Source organism: Sebastes fasciatus, chromosome 13 (assembly GCF_043250625.1).
Source record: "Sebastes fasciatus isolate fSebFas1 chromosome 13, fSebFas1.pri, whole genome shotgun sequence".
Classification (NCBI taxonomy): Eukaryota; Metazoa; Chordata; class Actinopteri; order Perciformes; family Sebastidae; genus Sebastes; species Sebastes fasciatus.
Genome location: NC_133807.1, coordinates 33,195,018 through 33,215,775, shown reverse-complemented (window position 1 = coordinate 33,215,775; position 20,758 = coordinate 33,195,018). Strand labels below are relative to the sequence as shown.

Here is a 20,758-nt window from a genome sequence, read left to right as displayed (position 1 = left end):
AAAATGTGTGAATAAATGCAGTTAGGAGTTAATAAATGTAAATATAATACATTCACGTATTAAAAGTTGACAGTAAAACAAAGTTAACAGTAGTTTTATTTCTGTAAATGAGACTTTTTCTAAATGTTTGTGAGCGTGTAATGACATTAAAATATGAGATGTGAAGCAGAGGTGATTTCCAGGCATGTTTTCACTCTGCAGATATAAAAACAGTGAACAGACTCTTCTATTGGCTCCAGTTAGACCAACATTGATGCTTCATATATGTTTGATTCTATATATGCAAACTCAGTGAGCTTCAGCTATAAAACATCACATCAGGCTGTCAGAGGAGTTCACAGCACGTCAGCTTCAACATCAACCATGTTCTCTGGAGCTCTGCTGCTGCTGTTGGCAGCTGGATGTGAGTCTCTCTGGATCTGTCAACACTTCTTCTTTTACAGTACAACTTGATATTTTTGTGATAAATAAACATGTTCTTGTTTTTTTAACAGGTGTGAAGGGTGAAACGTTGACTCAGCCAGCCTCTGTGACTGTGCAGCCAGGTCAACGTCTGACCATCACCTGTCAGGTCTCTTATACTCTTAGCAGCTACTACACAGCTTGGATCAGACAGCCTGCAGGGAAAGGACTGGAGTGGATCGGAATGGGAGCTGGTTCAACCACATACTACAAAGACTCACTGAAGAATAAGTTCAGTATCAGTTCAGACTCTTCCAGCAACACAGTGACTCTAAACGGACAGAACGTGCAGCCTGAAGACTCTGCTGTGTATTACTGTGCCAGAAGAGACACAGTGAGAGATGATGATAGGAGAGTCATACAAAAACTACTTCCTCTATTTACCACCAGCACTGGGAACACTCTGTTATCTCAGCATCACTTTATTTTTGTAATTCTGTTGATTAAATTCTCTGTATTAGTGTGGTGAAACTGGGTCCATATGTCTTAATAAGCACATGCATGAAGATCATTAAAGAAAACATAAAACGTAAATACATAAAATCCACAAAATCTGAAATCAACACATTTTACAGCGATAAAAAAGGAGCATTTATATATTTAGAAAGTTAACCGGTAACTTCAGTCCACTCTAAACTAGATACGTTTTTGAAAGTTGATTGTCTCAAAAAAACCTATAAATAATGTTTTCCTCAAAGACACCAGGACTCTGATGGACTTCTAACCTTTAACCTAAATGACATCAATCACACCTGAGATGATCAGTCAGTCGGACTTTTATGGCTCTGACTAGTTTACAGATTTTACATCAGAAAGGAGAGACAGAAAAGAGTTGACTTGTTTGGAGCATATGATCACTCCATGAGCTCTCATCTGTTGCTGCTTACAGGGAATAATAATAATATTATTAATAATAATAATAATAATAATAATAATAATAATAATAATAATAATAATAATAATGATATAAAGTAAAATAACGTGAAACACAAAGTTGTAACAGATGTAGTGAGATGATTCTTTAAATACGGTCAGTAAGGAGATGCAAATAAAGTTTTGAGGAGAGACTGAAAAGACGACACTGTTTAATCTGTCCTCTGAGGTCCAAAACTGAGGAACAAATAAAGTAAAGTTAGCAGACAAATCAGCTTCACTCCTTCTAGTGAGGAGGAGTCAATGCAAAACTCAGATGTCTTCCACCTCTACTTATCTGACTGCAGAGAGGAGGACAGAGGACAGTGGACACACAGTTTAACATGATGGACTATAGGACAGGACTGCTGCTTTTAACCATCTGCTGCTGGACAGGTCAACATTTACACTGATGTTGAGTTGACATAGTTTTTATTCGTGTAACTGACATATTTCTCATGATGTATTTTTATATCTTGACAGGTGTTGATGGTCAGACTCTGACAGAATCTGAACCAGTGATTAAAAGACCTGGAGAATCCCACAGACTGACCTGTACAGCCTCTGGATTCACATTCAGTGACTACTATATGAGCTGGATCAGACAGGCTCCTGGAAAAGGACTAGAGTGGGTTGCTTCTATGTATTCCAGTAGCTACATCTACTACTCTCAGTCAGTTCAGGGCCGGTTCACCATCTCCAGAGACAACAACAGACAGCAGCTGTATCTGCAGATGAACAGTCTGAAGACTGAAGACTCTGCTGTGTATTACTGTGCCAGAGAGCCACAACAACACAAACCATCAGTAGACCTGAACAAAAACCCCTCAGTGCCTGAACACTTGTAACATGAAGCCACCAGAGGAGGAGCCCTCAGACCACTAATGATTTCAACACCAGCTCACTGTCACACTGAAGACAGAAACAGACTTTACATTTTATAAATCGTTCTTAATCTAATTTAACAGTTTTCATCAATTTAAATTCTCTGACATTAAAATCACAGATACATCATTGTATGCATAGGGCTGGATGATATGGATATAATCATATATCACAATTTTTTGACCAAATACCTCGATATAGATATTGTGACGATGTTGTGACGATGTTGTAGGGTTGACCATTGATGCTTTTGTAAAATATGTACACAATGAGATTTTGGATAAATAATCATCAGTAATGTGGATATAATGACTAAGTGGGAAAAAGCAAATAATAGAAGAGCTACAACAGTCTGGTAAGTTCAGAAAAATACATCACTTAACTGTAATGTAGTTTTTAAAACCAGGAAAATACAACACTTATATCATATTATGATATAACAATATCCAAAATCTATGATGATATCTAGTCTCATATCACGAAATTGATATTGATATATTGCTCTGCAAAAACCAAGATGGTGACGGCCAAGATGTCGAACTCGAGGCTTCAAAACCGTAGTCCACTAACCAATGGGTGACGTCATGGTGACTACGTCCACTTCTTATATTCAGTCTATGGTTGGGACAGTTTATCGTGACTCACAGCAACGCCTGCATTTATAAGAAGACAACCTTATTGTGATGAAAACTTTACAATATTCTGTTTTTAGACATTAACTCACTAACTTCCAGAGTTTTAAAACATATCTTTACATTAAATCAAATCAAAGCAGCGCTACAAGTTTACTAAATTAACCATCTAGATGGTGTCGTATCTTTTCTGCGACAGTGCTGTTGAAGTGATGATGAAGGATGCTCCGAGGACACTGTTCTTGCTGGTATAATAGAGTTTATTACAAACAAGCCACACATGTCATATCGAACGTCTAGCTCGTCCGGAGGTCTCATGTCGAATCTGAAAGTCCTGCACTTCGGGGCGCTCGCACCCCCTTATATCGGGTTCATGTCATCCAATCTCTGAGCTGAGGTTTTGACCACATGTTTATCTCTCAGCCCCTGGTCTTGGCGTAATGCCCATTTAAGGACATATAGCTCCTTACACATATGTTTACAATTAGGGGCCTCACTGTCCTATTCAAGACTTGAAAATATACCACATATTCCCCCCTTCGAGACTTGCACAAAGTCTCGAAAAAATAAAAGAAGAGACATACAGGTGTATAAACATGACAAATTTACAACCTGTCCTTTTTACCATTGAAACAACTGTATGGAGTATAAAAGTGAGAGTGAAAAACCTGTCTGGCAGCTAATCTTTCTTGAAATATCCATTAAACAATGTATACAGGAAAATTCTCTCACGGTCCCTCTGCCAAGGCGACCATACGTAGTACTCCATAACACTGAAATGTGGAATTTTAGCAATTTGTGTATGAAAATGACTTTAAGCAAATACATATGGAACTCTCAGCAAATTAAAACAAAACAATGTCCAAAGTCAGGCTGGTCGACCCATCGCACCTTTCTATGGACCTTTTCCTGCCTACCCCACTGTCCCTAAACATCGAGAAAAAGAAAACATCTGAGGTCCCATTATATTTAGAAACCATCATTTGCCAAGCATGTAATACACAAAAACGAAAATTCATCTTCAAAAATACTAATGTAACATCTAAAAGAAGACATAAGACTTTATAACGCTGTAGTTTCTCAGCAGCCTTGACGCCGGTGTAGTATCGATGACGTCTTGACTCTGGATGTTGTATCGACAGTCCACGTTCAGAGTTCTTCAGGCCATTCGTATTTTCATGTTTGAAGTGTCTGAACCCATTCAGCCCCTCGGAGTCCCTGACAATCCACCACCCTCACAGTGGTCATCCCCCAATATGTTCTAGAATGAAAGAAAAGAAAACCAGTATCTTTTGCATACAGAACAGATACAAATTAAAACATCAAACACAGAATAAGATAAGTAAAAAATGTAAAAAATTTGAAATTAGAGATCATATAAGAACACTTCTATAAGTCAAACTGTGAATTTAGAAATCATATTATCCATTAATCATATTGTTCATTTGTTGCCATATGTCTCGAAAGAGCAAAACAACAGCAACACTACAAACTACACAAGCAAAAAACAGAGGTAAACAATATGATTATAATCATATGAGATATTTAAAATGGATATTCCTCCACCAATTCGATCTTTATTGCGTCATCCTCATCCACGTCCGAGTCAGCTTCGTGTAATAATGTCATCAGCGTTTGATCGCCGGGCAGCACAACTCCAACCCATTTAATTATCATAGCCTTTGCAAAGGTCAACAACAGTGTGCAAAAACAAAACATCACACACAACGACAGAACGAGCGCTGCCAAAACCTGAACTAACACTGCTCCTAGTGGCCCCAATTTATCCTGCAACCAAGCATTTGCAGACCATCCCGCGTCTTCTGATGGGCCAAACGCATCTCTTATGAGCTTCAATGCCTCTATGACACTAGTCATATTATCAGAACTATCAGGAATCAATGTATAGCAAGCATCCCCTGTTAAGTTCAAAGTCATACAAAGGCCCCCTTGTTTGGCCAAAATATAGTCAAGAGCCATGTCATGTTTCAGCAACGTCAGTCTGTGACTTCTCTGAGTGTTTGACAAAAATTCGAAACCTCTTATGGTTTCGTTCGCAAAGCCTTGCAAGGTGTAGGTAATGTTGTCGATATGATCTGCCAAGAATGTCACACCATACCATGGAAATAATCCGATACCCCACTTCTCTCCTATACTTATTCTCCAATGGTAAGATTCCAACTCGTGAAACTGTGCCAACTCACGTTTTCTCCTATTACGTGAAGCGACATCAGATTGGACCCCATCTGGCCCTACTCCCTTCTGGATAGTAAGAACCTCATATGGAAGTTTCAGTGTTGCCATATAGCAACATCCTGTCCACCCGTATGGTAGAAATAGATAAGCATCTTCACCACAAATCCACCAAATATCCCTGAAATTGCCTATAGTCACATTACCAGGCAAAACTTGATGTTCTACCATCAAAGTTCTACTCGGCTTACGCTTTGACACTTGAAAAATCACTTCATACAACTTATTCACATCCTCATCCTCACGCTTTCCTAAATCCATCATATAACCATCACACTCTGATATTCCCATAAACATTCCAGACCCCTTATTAGGTACATTTGAGCAAAAACAGTACTTTGCCCTCACAGGTTTCACTTCCATCGGATCAGGTACCGCTGTCATCACATTTTCATGTTGTTCAAGTAAATTCTCATATGGTAATTCTGCCAACCAAGAACAATTCAATCTAGGCTTAAAAAGGTTCACTGATAAAGCCATCACTTTATCCACTGATGATTGCTGTTGATACAAGAGCCATGACAGTACAGAAGATTGACATGACGTAGTTAATGGTTCCGGTACCGCCTCCAAAATTGAAGGCCATGTACCTGGTGTTGGTACTTTCAACACACATGGACCCTTCACTTTCTTGATTGATCTCACTGAGTGTGTTAACTGCTGAAACCATAAATTTCTACCTGCCCATGGGTCTACAATTCCCAACGCTAAAGCATCAAATCCATATGCTTTCCATTTTGCTTCTCTCTTCTGCATTACATGGTTCTGTTCAAACATCTCCTGTGATATCTGATCCGAGTCAACAAACTCCTTTCCCACATCTACACTATTCTTCTGAACAGTCTCAGATGAATTTCCAACCTTCACTTCCTCAATCTCCTTCCTACTAGTCACACTAATCCCCATCTCCAACATAGACTTCCGGCTCTCATTTACCATCTCTTTCACTTTCAAGAATACTTTATCAAGTGTCTGTGTCACATTCTCCAATTTCCTAGGCGTTAATGTTGCCGCCAAGGTAGTACTCTGATCGAAAGCATTATCATTATTTATTGATTTCAAATTTAAAGTAGCAGCCTCTGAGCTGAACGTAGATGACTCTACATACTTCTCTTCTATCCTCTGATCTCTAACTTCAACACTGTCATTACTGCTGTTCACGCTAGGCTCTATTTTTGACATTTGCTTCTGGATTACATTAATCACATCCTTAAAGGTCCAAGATGTCATATTAGATGTCTGCGTTGTATTTACAAATGTCGTAGATGCCACGGATGTCGTCACTGTTGTAGCATTCATCCCCTTTGAAGTCATAACTAGAGTAGTAGCCTGAGTAGGCGTATGAACATTCTTAGTTGTTTCAGGAACTAACGTAACAAGCTTTATCTGTGTACTAATCACCTTTGGAGTGATTACTGTAGTAAATTGTTTCTGAACTTCTTTAGTACTCATAGAAGCTCCAATAGGCCCCAAATCTTTTATCAGGAGTGTCACTCTACGAGTCACACGACCTTTGATCCAATAATTTTGATATGGAACAAATTTAAACTCCGGTTCTTCATAAGAACACCTGTATTCTCCTTCGTCTTCCCGAGTAACGTTACGCAGGACAAGGGAACAATCATCTTTAATTTTCATCCACCTAACCTCATTAAACAAAATATTTTAATTCCTAGTTGTTTTTTTTTTGCAAAATCAATTTCACCGTCTTATTCACAAACTCTTTCCCATTGTCTGAGGATATTCGATCTGGAAGTCCCCACCTGCTTATGACCTCTCTGCATAAGAACTTGGCAACCGATTGAGCATCTTTTCGTTTTGTTGGACAGATAGTACACCTGCCTATGACATAATCAATCTGTTCAAGCAATCATGGTGCCCAAAAACCATACTCTTTTGTGATCTTTCTCTTAACTTCCCCCCTTGCAACGTGAGCTAAGCCATGCGCCTCCTGAATCATCAGACTAGTTGATTTAGTGGAGCCTGATTCTGCATAACCAGAGCCTGCTTCTTCTCCATCCTCTTATTATCCATCAGTTGTATTTGATTAAGTTTCCTGAGGGTCTCTTGGTCCAGGTCTTTTTGATCATGTTCCTTTTTCCTATACAGCTCCACCTGGTGGGCTATATGATCCGTATAAACACCCTTTGCCATGCTTCCAAGACCAACCACCTCTGCTAATTTGCTTCTCACTGGCAGGGGCAACCCCTTCTGTATTCTGGTTCGCAAAATTGACTGCTCCATTTGATTCAAATCCGGGTCATTTCCTGTGACATTTCTCCACGCTTGATGAACTCTCGACACATAGGCCCTCGGGTTTTCCTCTTGTCCCAGTGGATCAATAAAAATATTGTCAGGATGTACATTTGTCGGAAATGTTTCTTTCAGCGCCCTGCACACTTGGCCTCTACTTGCAGCAAACAGCTCTGAATCATTCACAGCCGTTCCCACATATCGATTAAGTCCAGCTTTCTGTAGAATCTCTTCCATAGCGTGAATTCCAATGAGGCTGGCCAAGAGTCTCTTGATATCTCCCATGGCTAGTTGTTCTCCCACTATGATCTCTTCCAACTTCGAAATCCAAGGATGTGCTCCATCTTGAAGAGTAGGTAACTTTTCAAGTATGTTTGACATATCTGTATTCTGCCAAGGCTTATACTCCAAATTCCGTCCTCGGATAATCACTGGAATCATCTTTTTGGGAGTCGATTGTTTTCTATGGCGACCTCTATTTGTCATGGCAGATTGTTTGAAGTTTTCAATCTCTACCTCTTCCTTCCTCCTCCACAATTCCTCTATCTTGTCCTCTAGTTCTCTTAGTTCTTCTGGACTATCAGTTTGTTGTTGGTCACGGCGGCATCGGCCTATGCTTATTTCGATCTTTCTTATAGTCTTCCGGGCATCCTCTTCATGGCCCTCTTCATGGTCCTCTTCATCCTCACTGTCATCAGAGTTATCATTTCCTCTTATTTCCGCTCTTGCCAACATCCGCCTGACTTCAGGGTCATATCCTCCTCTGCTCCCTTCCTGATCGCTTTGGTCACTCTCGTTTCCATGGTCCCACTTTTGCTTCCCAGACCCAAACCTTGTTTTATTCTTACTTTTGGATCTTGGATACATCGTTATCGTTGTCTCCGCTCGTCCTGTTTCTATTATTCTGTCCTCCTCGTTTCTGATACGGTAGTCACCCTCCTGACTAATCACCGGGATCTGAGGATAGATTTTCTTAGACTTCGTCCCTACCTCATAAGGTGGTGGTCCCTTCACTGGGTTCATATGTGAGAAAAATGGGTTGGTGTCTTTCCTCAGTTTTTCTGTTTGTTCTGTATTTTGTTTTATTTCTTCTGCAATTTTATCCCTCTTATCGTTTGCAGCTTTGATCAGTTTCTGTCCCTCATCTTCAAACAACTGGAGAATGCCAAGCTCCACTTGCCTCTTCTCCTTGCGTTTTCTCCCCTTTTTTCCTTTCTTTTGCTCTGCCTTGTATGTGGATACAAGTACCAGCATTATTTTAATTACATCTGGGTTAAGCGTCCCCTCCATTGGCCATGGTTGGTCAATTTCAGGCCAGCGTTTGTGCCATTTTTCCGATATTTTTGCAATGTTTGCGATGCCCCTAATTAACGGATTATTCTTCTGTACTATCTCAACAGGAGTGATTACTTTCGGATTTTTAGTGTTCTTCTTCCCCATTATAACGGCTTCCTTATGTTCCGTTATTGTACTTTAAGAAGTAATTGCTAAAATTAAAACTACTCAAGGCTTATTTAAATTACTTCCCCCCTTTTTTTTTTAAAAACCCAATTACCCAATTAATCAATTAACCAATTATCCAATTAACCAATTAACCAATTAACCAATCAATCACTCAACAAATTATCCAATTATCCAACTAATCAATTAATCAACAAATTAACCAGCTATCTAATCAATCAATCAACAAATCAACCAGTTATCTAATCAATCAATTTTCAGCTCAAATCTTCAAACAGTCACCACATTGAATGTCCACCACATCACAGATCAGACAAACTACGCACAATAACATAAATGAACATCTGTAATTGTCAGCAGAGGTTAGACTAAACAATCCTATGCCATTAATTAATCAAATGCATTAACTGATCAATCCGTTGCCAAGTTTTCTTATTTATTCATTTATTTATTTCTCCCAACTGCCTAGAGCAGGTCAGTTTTCCTCTTAAGCTTATAAATGAAAGCAGGTTTTGTTTTTGTTAAAGAGTCTGTGGATAAATTTATACCGGCCTTTGTAGTAGATTGAAGCGAAAGCCTCCAAGTTGACGTCAGCAATCCACCCTCCGTGATGTGCCGGCCCTCTGCCTTGCCTCCCGTCTCAATTCTCATTCAGCATATATGACATAACAGACGAGGGACAGGCAATGATTTAGTCTCTTGTGAACCCATAGGTCCCTTTAACAGCATCAAACATTATATTCCTAACTTAAACCCCTATCTAAACATTACAGCACTTAGTGAACCCCACTGGACCAAACAGTTCAAATGGCAAAGGAATTCTCTTCATACTCTCACATTTCAACCTCCTCTAGGGAATTTTGAGACGAGTGAGGGGGGGGTTTCAAACACTACCCTTCTTAAACGAAGTTCATTTGTGCTTTAACAGCTTTAATTATTATATAACGTCCCTTTTAAGAAGAGCTCATGGTTTAATTACTAACTCGTTCAATTCATTAGTCTTTTATAAGAAGCTCATGGTTTTATACACTACATTATTCAATTCATTAGTCTTCTTAGAAAAAGGCAAGAAGCTCATTGTTTTATACAATATATCGGGCCACGTATCTATCTTTACAAATTATTAAATGTTCTGTTCTCAAATCCCCACCTATATATGGTTATTCAATCCTAATGTGTTCTTTCTTACTTTTAACTTTACGCACACACATTTTCTGGCACACATCTGGAACACATCAGCAGCCAAGTGTCACACACACACATTTCAGCACTCCAACTCCAACGCACACACATTCTTCCCTTTTACGCACACACATTTTTCCCAGCTGCATCTCATCCCAAAGTAAACACGCACACACATTTTCTTCACTCCAACTTTAGATATCTTCATTCGTACAGCATGCTTTCTGCCGCTATTTCCTTACTTTTTCTCATAAAATTTATGCTACCTCTGAGGTGTAAATCTTCGATGAGAGGCTGCTTCAGACACCGTTCGTCAACAAACGTCAGAGTGGTAACGGTCAATCGAATTGTGATTCTACACTCTCCAGTTATTAACTGACCATTAGATGTTGTTTCAGGTTTTAATTGGCCCATGCTACATATGCTCCTCTTGAGGGCGCTACCTATCTGATTTTGCGGCTGTCCTATGATCATTTCCTTTATTTCCTTTATTTCTCTGTCTCTTAACACTCTTTACATTTATTTATTCAAATTACCTGGATCCAGGTTTCCCAATTTTGTCTTTCTAAGTTAATTCCGGACTATGTCAGAGCCATCGTTACTCAGTGTCTAATATGCATTTATGCATGTGTCTTAGCGTTAATCTTGCACAATACTATTTAGCACACCTTATAGTTACCATTAAGCTATACTAAACTATTCCTTGTATTTCTCATACTTCTTTTCTTTACTTTTTTCTTTTCTCTATTCATTCCCCCTTTTTTTTTTTTTTTTTTTAATTTAGCACGGAGCCTCACTTTAAACATCAAATCAACAGGACATGTCCATAACAAGAAGGTTCTTAATTTACGGTGTGGCCAAACAACTCCACATAACAGCCCCAATTTATGACAAGCATTCATCGAGTGAGCTCACCGCTTTGTGAAGTTGTGCTGATGGCCACCTCCGATCTTGTCTCGTGACGCCAATGTCTGTCGTATCTTTTCTGCGACAGTGCTGTTGAAGTGATGATGAAGGATGCTCCGAGGACACTGTTCTTGCTGGTATAATAGAGTTTATTACAAACAAGCCACACATGTCATATCGAACGTCTAGCTCGTCCGGAGGTCTCATGTCGAATCTGAAAGTCCTGCACTTCGGGGCGCTCGCACCCCCTTATATCGGGTTCATGTCATCCAATCTCTGAGCTGAGGTTTTGACCACATGTTTATCTCTCAGCCCCTGGTCTTGGCGTAATGCCCATTTAAGGACATATAGCTCCTTACACATATGTTTACAATTAGGGGCCTCACTGTCCTATTCAAGACTTGAAAATATACCACAATGGTGACATTTAAGTCCATATAAGATCTTTCATAAAAATATGTGCTTTAAATAAAAAATTATCCAAAAGCATCCTACTACCGTATTCTACAATAGAAATAGTTGCCAAGTATTTGGTGTTTTTACATTTCCCCTGCTCTTGGAGAAAACTCTACTAATGTTAAAGTACATCTGCTTTCCATGTTCTCCTTTTAACCCTGTAGAGGGCGGTCCATGCAAACTCTTCCTTCTTTATAATCAAGCCATGAACCGCTCTCATGTCATTTATGACTAAACACTTTATAATCACTGGATTACAGTGTTTATTAAAGAATGGAAAATATGATTTCCTGGAGTTTATTCTTTTTAGTTACTATTCAGGGTAAGAATGATTTCTGCTTTAACACACTGAAGAGGCTCTTTTGTAAATATCTAACTTGTGATGTAGATATAAGTGTGAATGATGACGATGTCTTACCTTACAGGAGTCTGGAGTGAGATCAAACTGGACCAGTCTCCCTCTGAGGTGAAAAGACCTGGAGAGACAGTGAAGATGTCCTGTATCACGTCTGGTTATAGCATGACAAGCAACTATATTAGCTGGATACAACAGAGACCAGGAGAAGCTCTGGAGTGGATCGGGAGGATGAATACAGGTTCAAACTCTGCTATCTATGCCAGCTCCTTTCAAAGCCGTTTCATCATGACCGAAGATGTGCCCAGCAGCACTCAGTACCTCGAGGTCAAGAGCCTGACAGCACAAGATTCTGCTGTTTACTTCTGTGCTCGACACACAGTGACTGAAGACAGTGGAGCAGCTGCACTAAAACCTCCACAGACAACAAACTGCAGTGATCTTAATAACATCTGGGTTCTCTCACCACCTGCTAAAACACGCTGACATATCCTCATTACATTTCTATGTATTTTAATGATGTTACATCCCTCACAGTTACAGACAGAGTCCCTTCAACTGTCAGAGCGTTATATATAATACTAAATTTACAATGTCATATTCACATGTACAACCCATAAATGACATGAAATCAGTTTGAAAAGAGAAAGAAGCTGAAAAACATCTGATCAGACAGCGAGCTCGGCTGGATCAGAGCAGAATTACAGAGGTGAAATGTCCACAATCAAAAATATGTTCAAAACATCGGTTCAGGGTGTAACGTGGTGAGATGAGAATAAAGCAATTATCATAGATGTTGGTGATCAGAATAAAACTGTAGATTATTTATATTATTGTAAATTGTCTCATGAGTCTTGATGTCTTGATAAGAAAAAAGATTTAAACTTGTATGTTAATGTGTGAGATGTCTGAACATGTTATAACATTTGTGTATTATTAGAACAACAACATGGATATTTTACATGAATTAAAACATGTCAAACAAACAGCTGACTCGGAGGATAATTCTTGGACATTAATTCTCACGTTTTGATTAATTATCTTCAGCTCGGTTCTCTCCTCCCCGTGAGGAGGAGTCAATGCAAAACTCAGATGTCTTCCACCTCTACTTATCTGACTGCAGAGAGGAGGACAGAGGACAGTGGACACACAGTTTAACATGATGGACTATAGGACAGGACTGCTGCTTTTAACCATCTGCTGCTGGACAGGTCAACATTTACACTGATGTTGAGTTGACATAGTTTCCATTTGTGTAACTGACATATTTTTCATGATGTATTTTTATATCTTGACAGGTGTTGATGGTCAGACTCTGACAGAATCTGAACCAGTGATTAAAAGACCTGGAGAATCCCACAGACTGACCTGTACAGCCTCTGGACTTACCATTGCTGGCCACTATATGCACTGGATCAGACAGGCTCCTGGAAAAGGACTGGAATGGATCTCTGCTATTTATAGTACCAGCATCTACTACTCCCAGTCAGTCCAGGGGAGATTCACCATCTCCAGAGATGACTCCAGCAGTAAAGTCTATCTACAGATGGACAGTCTGAAGACCGAGGACACAGCAGTGTATTACTGTGCCAGAGACACACAGTGAGAGACGATAACAGAAGAGTCATACAAAAACTACTTCCTCTATTTACCACCACCACTGGGAACACTCTGTTATCTCAGCATCACTTTATTTTTATAATACTGTTGATTAAATTCTCTGTATTAGTGTGGTGAAACTGGGTCCACATGTCTTAATAAGTACATGCATGAAGATCATTAAGGTACAGAATGATGAAAACTGGACAGAAACAAGTGATGAAGGTATTTGTGTGGAACACTATACTGAACAGGAAATGTACACAAACAAAGATAAAATTCATGAGGCTTCTTTTGTTTTAAATATCTGAAGCCAATAAAAGAAGTTCAGAGCTGTAATGTTGAACAATTAATGAACTTCTAGTCCTGTAAAACATTAGTTACAACAATTCTGTCTCAAGTGAGTAACTTGTCTTGAATGTTAACAGTAGCTCCCATCGCTGTTTTCAACCTCTAGAGGGCAGACAAGGACTGGCTTTAACACTGATCCCAGTAACGTCCATACAGGAAGACATGACGGGGAAAGACACCTTTAGTTTTACTAAAATAATACTCTAGATATTAATGTTCTCCTCCTATAATGATAATCTGTTACCAACTTTTCTGACATGAAATCATCATTAATCTATCACAATGCCACGCTGCACCACTGCTTCACTGATTGTTGATGATGGTTTAAATATAATCAATCAGATGACACACATCGTTGTGGTTCTGTTGATAACCCAGTTATTAGATTTAAAACACGTAAGGACATTTTTAGACGTACAAAACGTCCTGGTGAGTAAAGATTCATTCTAGTTTCACCAAACAAAGAGTGAGATCCAACTCTGATCAGCTGAGTCCTCCCTGTGAGGAGGAGTCAATGCAAAACTCAGATGTCTTCCACCTCTACTTATCTGACTGCAGAGAGGAGGACAGAGGACAGTGGACACACAGTTTAACATGATGGACTATAGGACAGGACTGCTGCTTTTAACCATCTGCTGCTGGACAGGTCAACATTTACACTGATGTTGAGTTGACATAGTTCTGATTTGTGCTTCAAACATAACGCATGACATGCATATGTTTTTTATATCTTGACAGGTGTTGATGGTCAGACTCTGACAGAATCTGAACCAGTGATTAAAAGACCTGGAGAATCCCACAGACTGACCTGTACAGCCTCTGGATTCACATTCAGTAGCCACTGGATGCACTGGATCAGACAGGCTCCTGGAAAAGGACTGGAGTGGATCGCTGCTATCAGTAGTCCTAGTGGTAGCAGCATCTACTACTCTCAGTCAGTTCAGGGCCGGTTCACCATCTCCAGAGACAACAACAGACAGCAGCTGTATCTGCAGATGAACAGTCTGAGGACTGAAGACTCTGCTGTGTATTATTGTGCTCGAGACCCACAGTGACTGGAGTTGGTTGAGCAGCTGTACAAAATCCTACAGGACTCATTCTGACTGGACTGGTTGAGGAAAAGCATGAAATTTTAACATTTATTATTGAAATGCTGTTTTACATGATATAGTTTACTTCATATATATATTTTTAAATAATAAATACATCTTTGTCCTATCATTATGCATACTGCTGAAAACTTCCCATTACTGATAACAGCATTTAACTTTATTTTTTACAAAGTGAATATATTTGACTCCTACCTATATCATGTATGGAGGTTAATACTTTATTTAGAAAGTTTTTTCATCTTTAAAAATGTATAATAATATAGTCATTAAATAATTACTGTTGTGTTTAAACTGTCTAACAGATGTGGAGAGTGAAGTGAATCATAAATCTGATAACTGTTTGAAATTATATACATAGTACACACATAATACAATACATTTAAGAAATAAAATTTAAAAGCTGAGTTATTAGTTCATTTGGATAAACTTTAGTCAGCTGATATCATCAGTATGTAAATCAGCCTCCTTGTGTGTTGCCTCATAAAGAAGTGAAGATGGTGACAGCCAGAAACCAAGATGGTGACGGCCAAAATGCCAAATTCAAGGCTTAAAAACTGTAGTCCACTAACCAATGGGTGACGTCATGGTGACTACGTCCACTTCTTATATTCAGTCTATGGTTGGGACAGTTTATCGTGACTCACAGCAACGCCTGCATTTATAAGAAGACAACCTTATTGTGATGAAAACTTCACAATATTCAGTTTTTAGACATTAACTCACTAACTTCCAGAGTTTTAAAACATATCTTTACATTAAATCAAATCAAAGCAGCGCTAAAAGTTTACTAAATTAACCATATAGATGGTGACATTTAAGTTCATATAAGATCTTTCATAAAAATATGTTCTTTAAATAAAAACTGATTTCTCTCTGGTCTCTAGAGAAGACACACTGTTTACACCTTCAACTGATTCAAATGACATTTAAAAGATGATTCAACAATATGCAAATGAAGGTGACTTCTAAAGAAGTGAGTGAGTGTCAGTGAGAGACAGAAGAGCTCCATCAGCTCAGCTTCAACATCAACCATGTTCTCTGGAGCTCTGATACTGCTGCTGGCAGCTGGATCCTGTGAGGAGCTTTCACTGGATTCACACTAATAAACACATTAGAAACACTGAATAGTCAGATGAATGATGGAGATAATGTTGATTTGTGTTTCCACAGGTGTGAACAGTATTGATCTCATCCAGCCAGACTCAATGGTTGTGCAGCCTGGACAGTCTTTGACCATCACCTATCAGGTCTCTGGTTATTCTCTGACTGATAACAGCTATGCAACCGGTTGGATCAGACAGTGTGAAGGAAAACCAATGGACTGGATTTTACATCGGTGGGGTGGAGGAGACTTTTACCAAAATAATGCTCTGAAGAACAAGTTCAGCTACAGCAGAGACACTTCTGCTGGAACAGTGACTCTAAACGGACAGAATGTGCAGCCTGAGGACACAGCTCTGTATTACTGTGCCAGACAGCCACAACAACACAAACCATCAGTTGACCTGAACAAAAACCTCTCAGTGCCTGAACACTTGTAACATGAATCCACCAGAGGAGGAGCCCTCAGACCACTAATGATTTCAACACCAGCTCACTGTCACACTGAAGACAGAAACAGACCTAAAACCCCCCTGAGACCGCCCGCGATCCTAACTGACTTTACTGTCTTTCAGAGGCTCTAGTAGGTTCAGTTTTAGGGTTAGAGTGAAGACACAAATATCATATGAAACTAAAGAACCTTTAGAATCCATTAGTACCAACCAATGTCATGCTACAATGTTGGGAAGGAAATAAATAACGTCCAAAGTTGGGCTAAATACAGACATGCCCACTTTATGACAATCACATGTAGTATAAATGTGTTATTGTCTCCTATTTTAAAATGGTGTATCTGAATATTTCTGCATACTGGGGTCCCTAAACAGTCTTGAATTACATAAATAGGGTATCACTGTAAAGCAGAGGCTCTTGTGGATCCAATGAGCCCAACTGTATTCATGTGATGATGTTAGTCCCCGTAGGAGACATTTCATTGTAGTGAAACCATTTTTTTTTTTAAAAACTTGATCTCACTGTATAAAATGACCTGTGGTGACCTCTAGGATAATCACAGTGTCTTGAAACTTTACAGCCACAAACTAGAGACCTAGAGCATTCGGAGAATGGATGGCTTTTCCAGCTAGATTGACAATACGGGGGTTTCTAAGCAGTTTACACAATACAAGTGCTCGCCAGCCAATCGCCCAAAAAAATGCAATTCTTGCAGAAATCTCCCAAATGTCAAAAGTTTTTTATCCCAAATCACAGCATGGCTTTTTTCTATGGTGTTCCTCAAGGTCTTGGTGTCTTAATGTGGTATTTTGAAGGGATTACCGATCATTTGTATCAGTTCTCAGGGTGGAGAGAGTCGCTGTGATGACAGATTTAGTGTATATATAGAGGTGGACATCATCAGCGTAGAAGTTGAAGTTGGGGTCATGACGGATGATATTACAGAGGGGGATCGTGTAGAGGATGAACAGGAGAGGACTGAACTTAAAATATTTAAAGTAAAAGTATACACTGTTCAGTATAATATACTTAATGTAGTTAAAGTAAAAGTATACACTGTGCAGTATAATATACTTAAAGTATTTAAAGTTAAAGTATGCATAGTACAGTTAAGTATATTTGAAGTATTTAAAGTAAAAGTATGCATTGTGCAGTAAAATGTACTTAAAGTGCTTAAAGTAAAAGTATGCATTGTGCAGTAAAATGTCATATACAGTATATCACTCAAAATGTTTGAATAAATGCAGTTAGGAGTTAATAAATGTAAATATAATACATTCATGTCTTAAAAGTTGACAGTAAAACAAAGTTAACAGTAGTTTTATTTCTGTAAATGATGAGACTTTTTCTAAATGTTTGTGAGCGTGTAATGACATTAACATATGAGATGTGAAGCAGAGGTGATTTCCAGGCATGTTTTCACTCTGCAGATATAAAAACAGTGAACAGACTCTTCTATTGGCTCCAGTTAGACCAACATTGATGCTTCATATATGTTTGATTCTATATATGCAAACTCAGTGAGCTTCAGCTATAAAACATCACATCAGGCTGTCAGAGGAGTTCACAGCACGTCAGCTTCAACATCAACCATGTTCTCTGGAGCTCTGCTGCTGCTGTTGGCAGCTGGATGTGAGTCTCTCTGGATCTGTCAACACTTCTTCTTTTACAGTACAACTTGATATTTTTCTGTTAAAAAACATGTTCTTGTTTTTTTAACAGGTGTGAAGGGTGAAACGTTGACTCAGCCAGCCTCTGTGACTGTGCAGCCAGGTCAACGTCTGACCATCACCTGTCAGGTCTCTTATTCTCTTGGCAGCTACCACACAGCTTGGATCAGACAGCCTGCAGGGAAAGGACTGGAGTGGATTGGAATGAAATATACTGGAGCTTCATACTACAAAGATTCACTGAAGAACAAGTTCAGTATCGACTTAGACTCTTCCAGTAAGACAGTGACTCTAAACGGACAGAACGTGCAGCCTGAAGACTCTGCTGTGTATTACTGTGCCAGACACACACAGTGAGAGATGATAATAGGAGAGTCATACAAAAACTACTTCCTCTATTTACCACCACCACCACTGGGAACACTCTGTTATCTCAGCATCACTTTATTTTTGTAATACTGTTGATTAAATTATCTGTATTAGTGTGGTGAAACTGGGTCCACATGTCTTAATAAGTACATGCATGAAGATCATTTAAAAACATACGTTTTGTTAACATTTTAAAACAGAAAGCTTCCATGTGATTTGCAGATTTTACACCAATTTTGTTTTCATGAAAAATACATAAAATCCACAAAGTTCTGAAATCAACACATTTTACAGCGATCAAAAAGGAGCATTTATATATTTAGAAAGTTAAATGGTAACTTCAGTCCACCCTAAACTAGATACATTTTTAAAAGTTGATTATCTCAAAGAAACCTATAAATAATGTTTTCCTTAAAGACACCAGAGGCCTGTACTACGAAGCAGGATTTGCGGTTATCGAGGTAACTTCAGGGTTAACTCTGGGTTTTCCGTACTACGAAGCTGGTTTACTTCTTACCGGGGTAGATCACCATGGTTTCTTATGCTGAACGGCTAACCTGCTCCGGAGCAGGTTATGTTCCAGATCAGAGATCAACTCATGTGAAAACACCTCCTACTGACCAATCAGAGCTCAGTGCGGTGATTGTATGATAATATTACACACATAATGAAGAAGTTACCGTCATAATCCAGACTAAAAACAACACAGTTTAAACTGACATATGCAAGAAGGACAGTTGGATTTATGTTGGGGGTGTTTACCGCTTTGAATTATATTTTTATATTTATTTATTTTTACTTGCTCTTGAGTCCGTTTCACACCGTCAGAGAGGGGGGTAGCAGGAGAAAGGATGTTTAAATAGTCATAGACGCCACATTTTACATGCAGTGTTAAAAAAGGTGTAATCCATTCATCTATTACACTCTTTGAAGCTATTTATATTTAAATGACTATTTCTGACTTTTGAGTGTTCAGTTAAATTAATAAGTCTGTTAATTTACGCATTCACACATCGGGAGTTTTTTCTTTTTCCAGCTGTTCTTCCTACATTTAGCAGCTTCAACTGTGTTACTTTTAGTCTGGATTTAGTGTTTAACTTCTTCGTATTTGTCTAATATAGTTTCTTCCTTTGTTAAATGTGCCACTCTGTCTGTCAGTAGACTTGTCCATGTTTGTGATTGGTCAGATGCTGCAAACACCTCCTCGTTCATGTGAACACGCTCACATCCAGACTGAGAAACCCTGGGTTGACTTACCGAGTTGATAACAAGCTTCATAGTACAGTTTAGCGAGATCTCGTTTATTAGGTTAAGTGAAGCCAGATAACGAGAAGATACCCTGGGTATGTTGAACTCTCTTCGTAGTACAGGCCTCAGGACTCTGATGGACTTCTAACCTTTAACCTAAATGACATCAATCACACCTGAGATGATCAGTCAGTCGGACTTTTATGGTTCTGACTAGTTTACAGATTTTACATCAGAAAGGAGAGACAGAAAAGAGTTGACTTGTTTGGAGCATATGATCACTCCATGTGCTCTCATCTGCTGCTGTTTACAGGGAATAATAATAATAATAATAAAAAAAATAAAATAATAATAATAATAATAATAATAATAATAATAATAATAATAATATAAAGTAAAATAACATTAAAAAAACTAAGTTGTAAGAGATGTAGTGAGATGAGTCTTTAAATACGGTCAGTAAGGAGATGAAAATAAAGTTTTGAGGAGAGACTGAAAAGACAACACTGTTTAATCTGTCCTCTGAGGTCCAAAACTGAGGGACAAATAAAGTAAAGTTACCAGACAAATCAGCTTCACTCCTTCTAGTGAGGAGGAGTCAATGCAAAACTCAGATGTCTTCCACCTCTACTTATCTGACTGCAGAGAGGAGGACAGAGGACAGTGGACACACAGTTTAACATGATGGACTATAGGACAGGACTGCTGCTTTTAACCATCTGCTGCTGGACAGGTCAACATTTACACTGATGTTGAGTTGACATAGTTTTTATTCGTGTAACTGACATATTTCTCATGATGTATTTTTATATCTTGACAGGTGTTGATGGTCAGACTCTGACAGAATCTGAACCAGTGATTAAAAGACCTGGAGAATCCCACAGACTGACCTGTACAGCCTCTGGATTCACATTCAGTAGCTACGAGATGAGCTGGGTCAGACAGGCTCCTGGAAAAGGACTGGAGTGGATCGCTTATGCTGATACTGGCAGCGGCAAATACTACTCTCAGTCAGTTCAGGGCCGGTTCACCATCTCCAGAGACAACAACAGACAGCAGCTGTATCTGCAGATGAACAGTCTGAGGACTGAAGACTCT

At 38.9% G+C, this 20,758-nt stretch overlaps 1 protein-coding gene and 1 gene segment (V, D, J or C); one reads left to right on the top strand and one right to left on the bottom strand.

Annotated features, from left to right (window-relative positions):
- The window catches only part of cabp5b (calcium binding protein 5b), a 58,974-nt gene extending 47,048 nt beyond the window's left edge, over nt 1-11,926 (bottom strand). For both annotated transcript variants that reach the window (XR_012596827.1, XM_074657022.1), the window contains exon 1: nt 11,821-11,926. The gene's annotated coding sequence lies outside the window, so the exon portion shown is untranslated. The remainder of the gene's footprint in view (nt 1-11,820) is intronic.
- Nucleotides 1,719-2,884, top strand: LOC141781650 (Ig heavy chain V region 914-like). The segment is given in 2 exon segments: nt 1,719-1,770; nt 1,858-2,884. Coding segments are annotated over 2 exon segments (417 nt in total).
- Nucleotides 11,927-20,758: the final 8,832 nt, after the last annotated feature.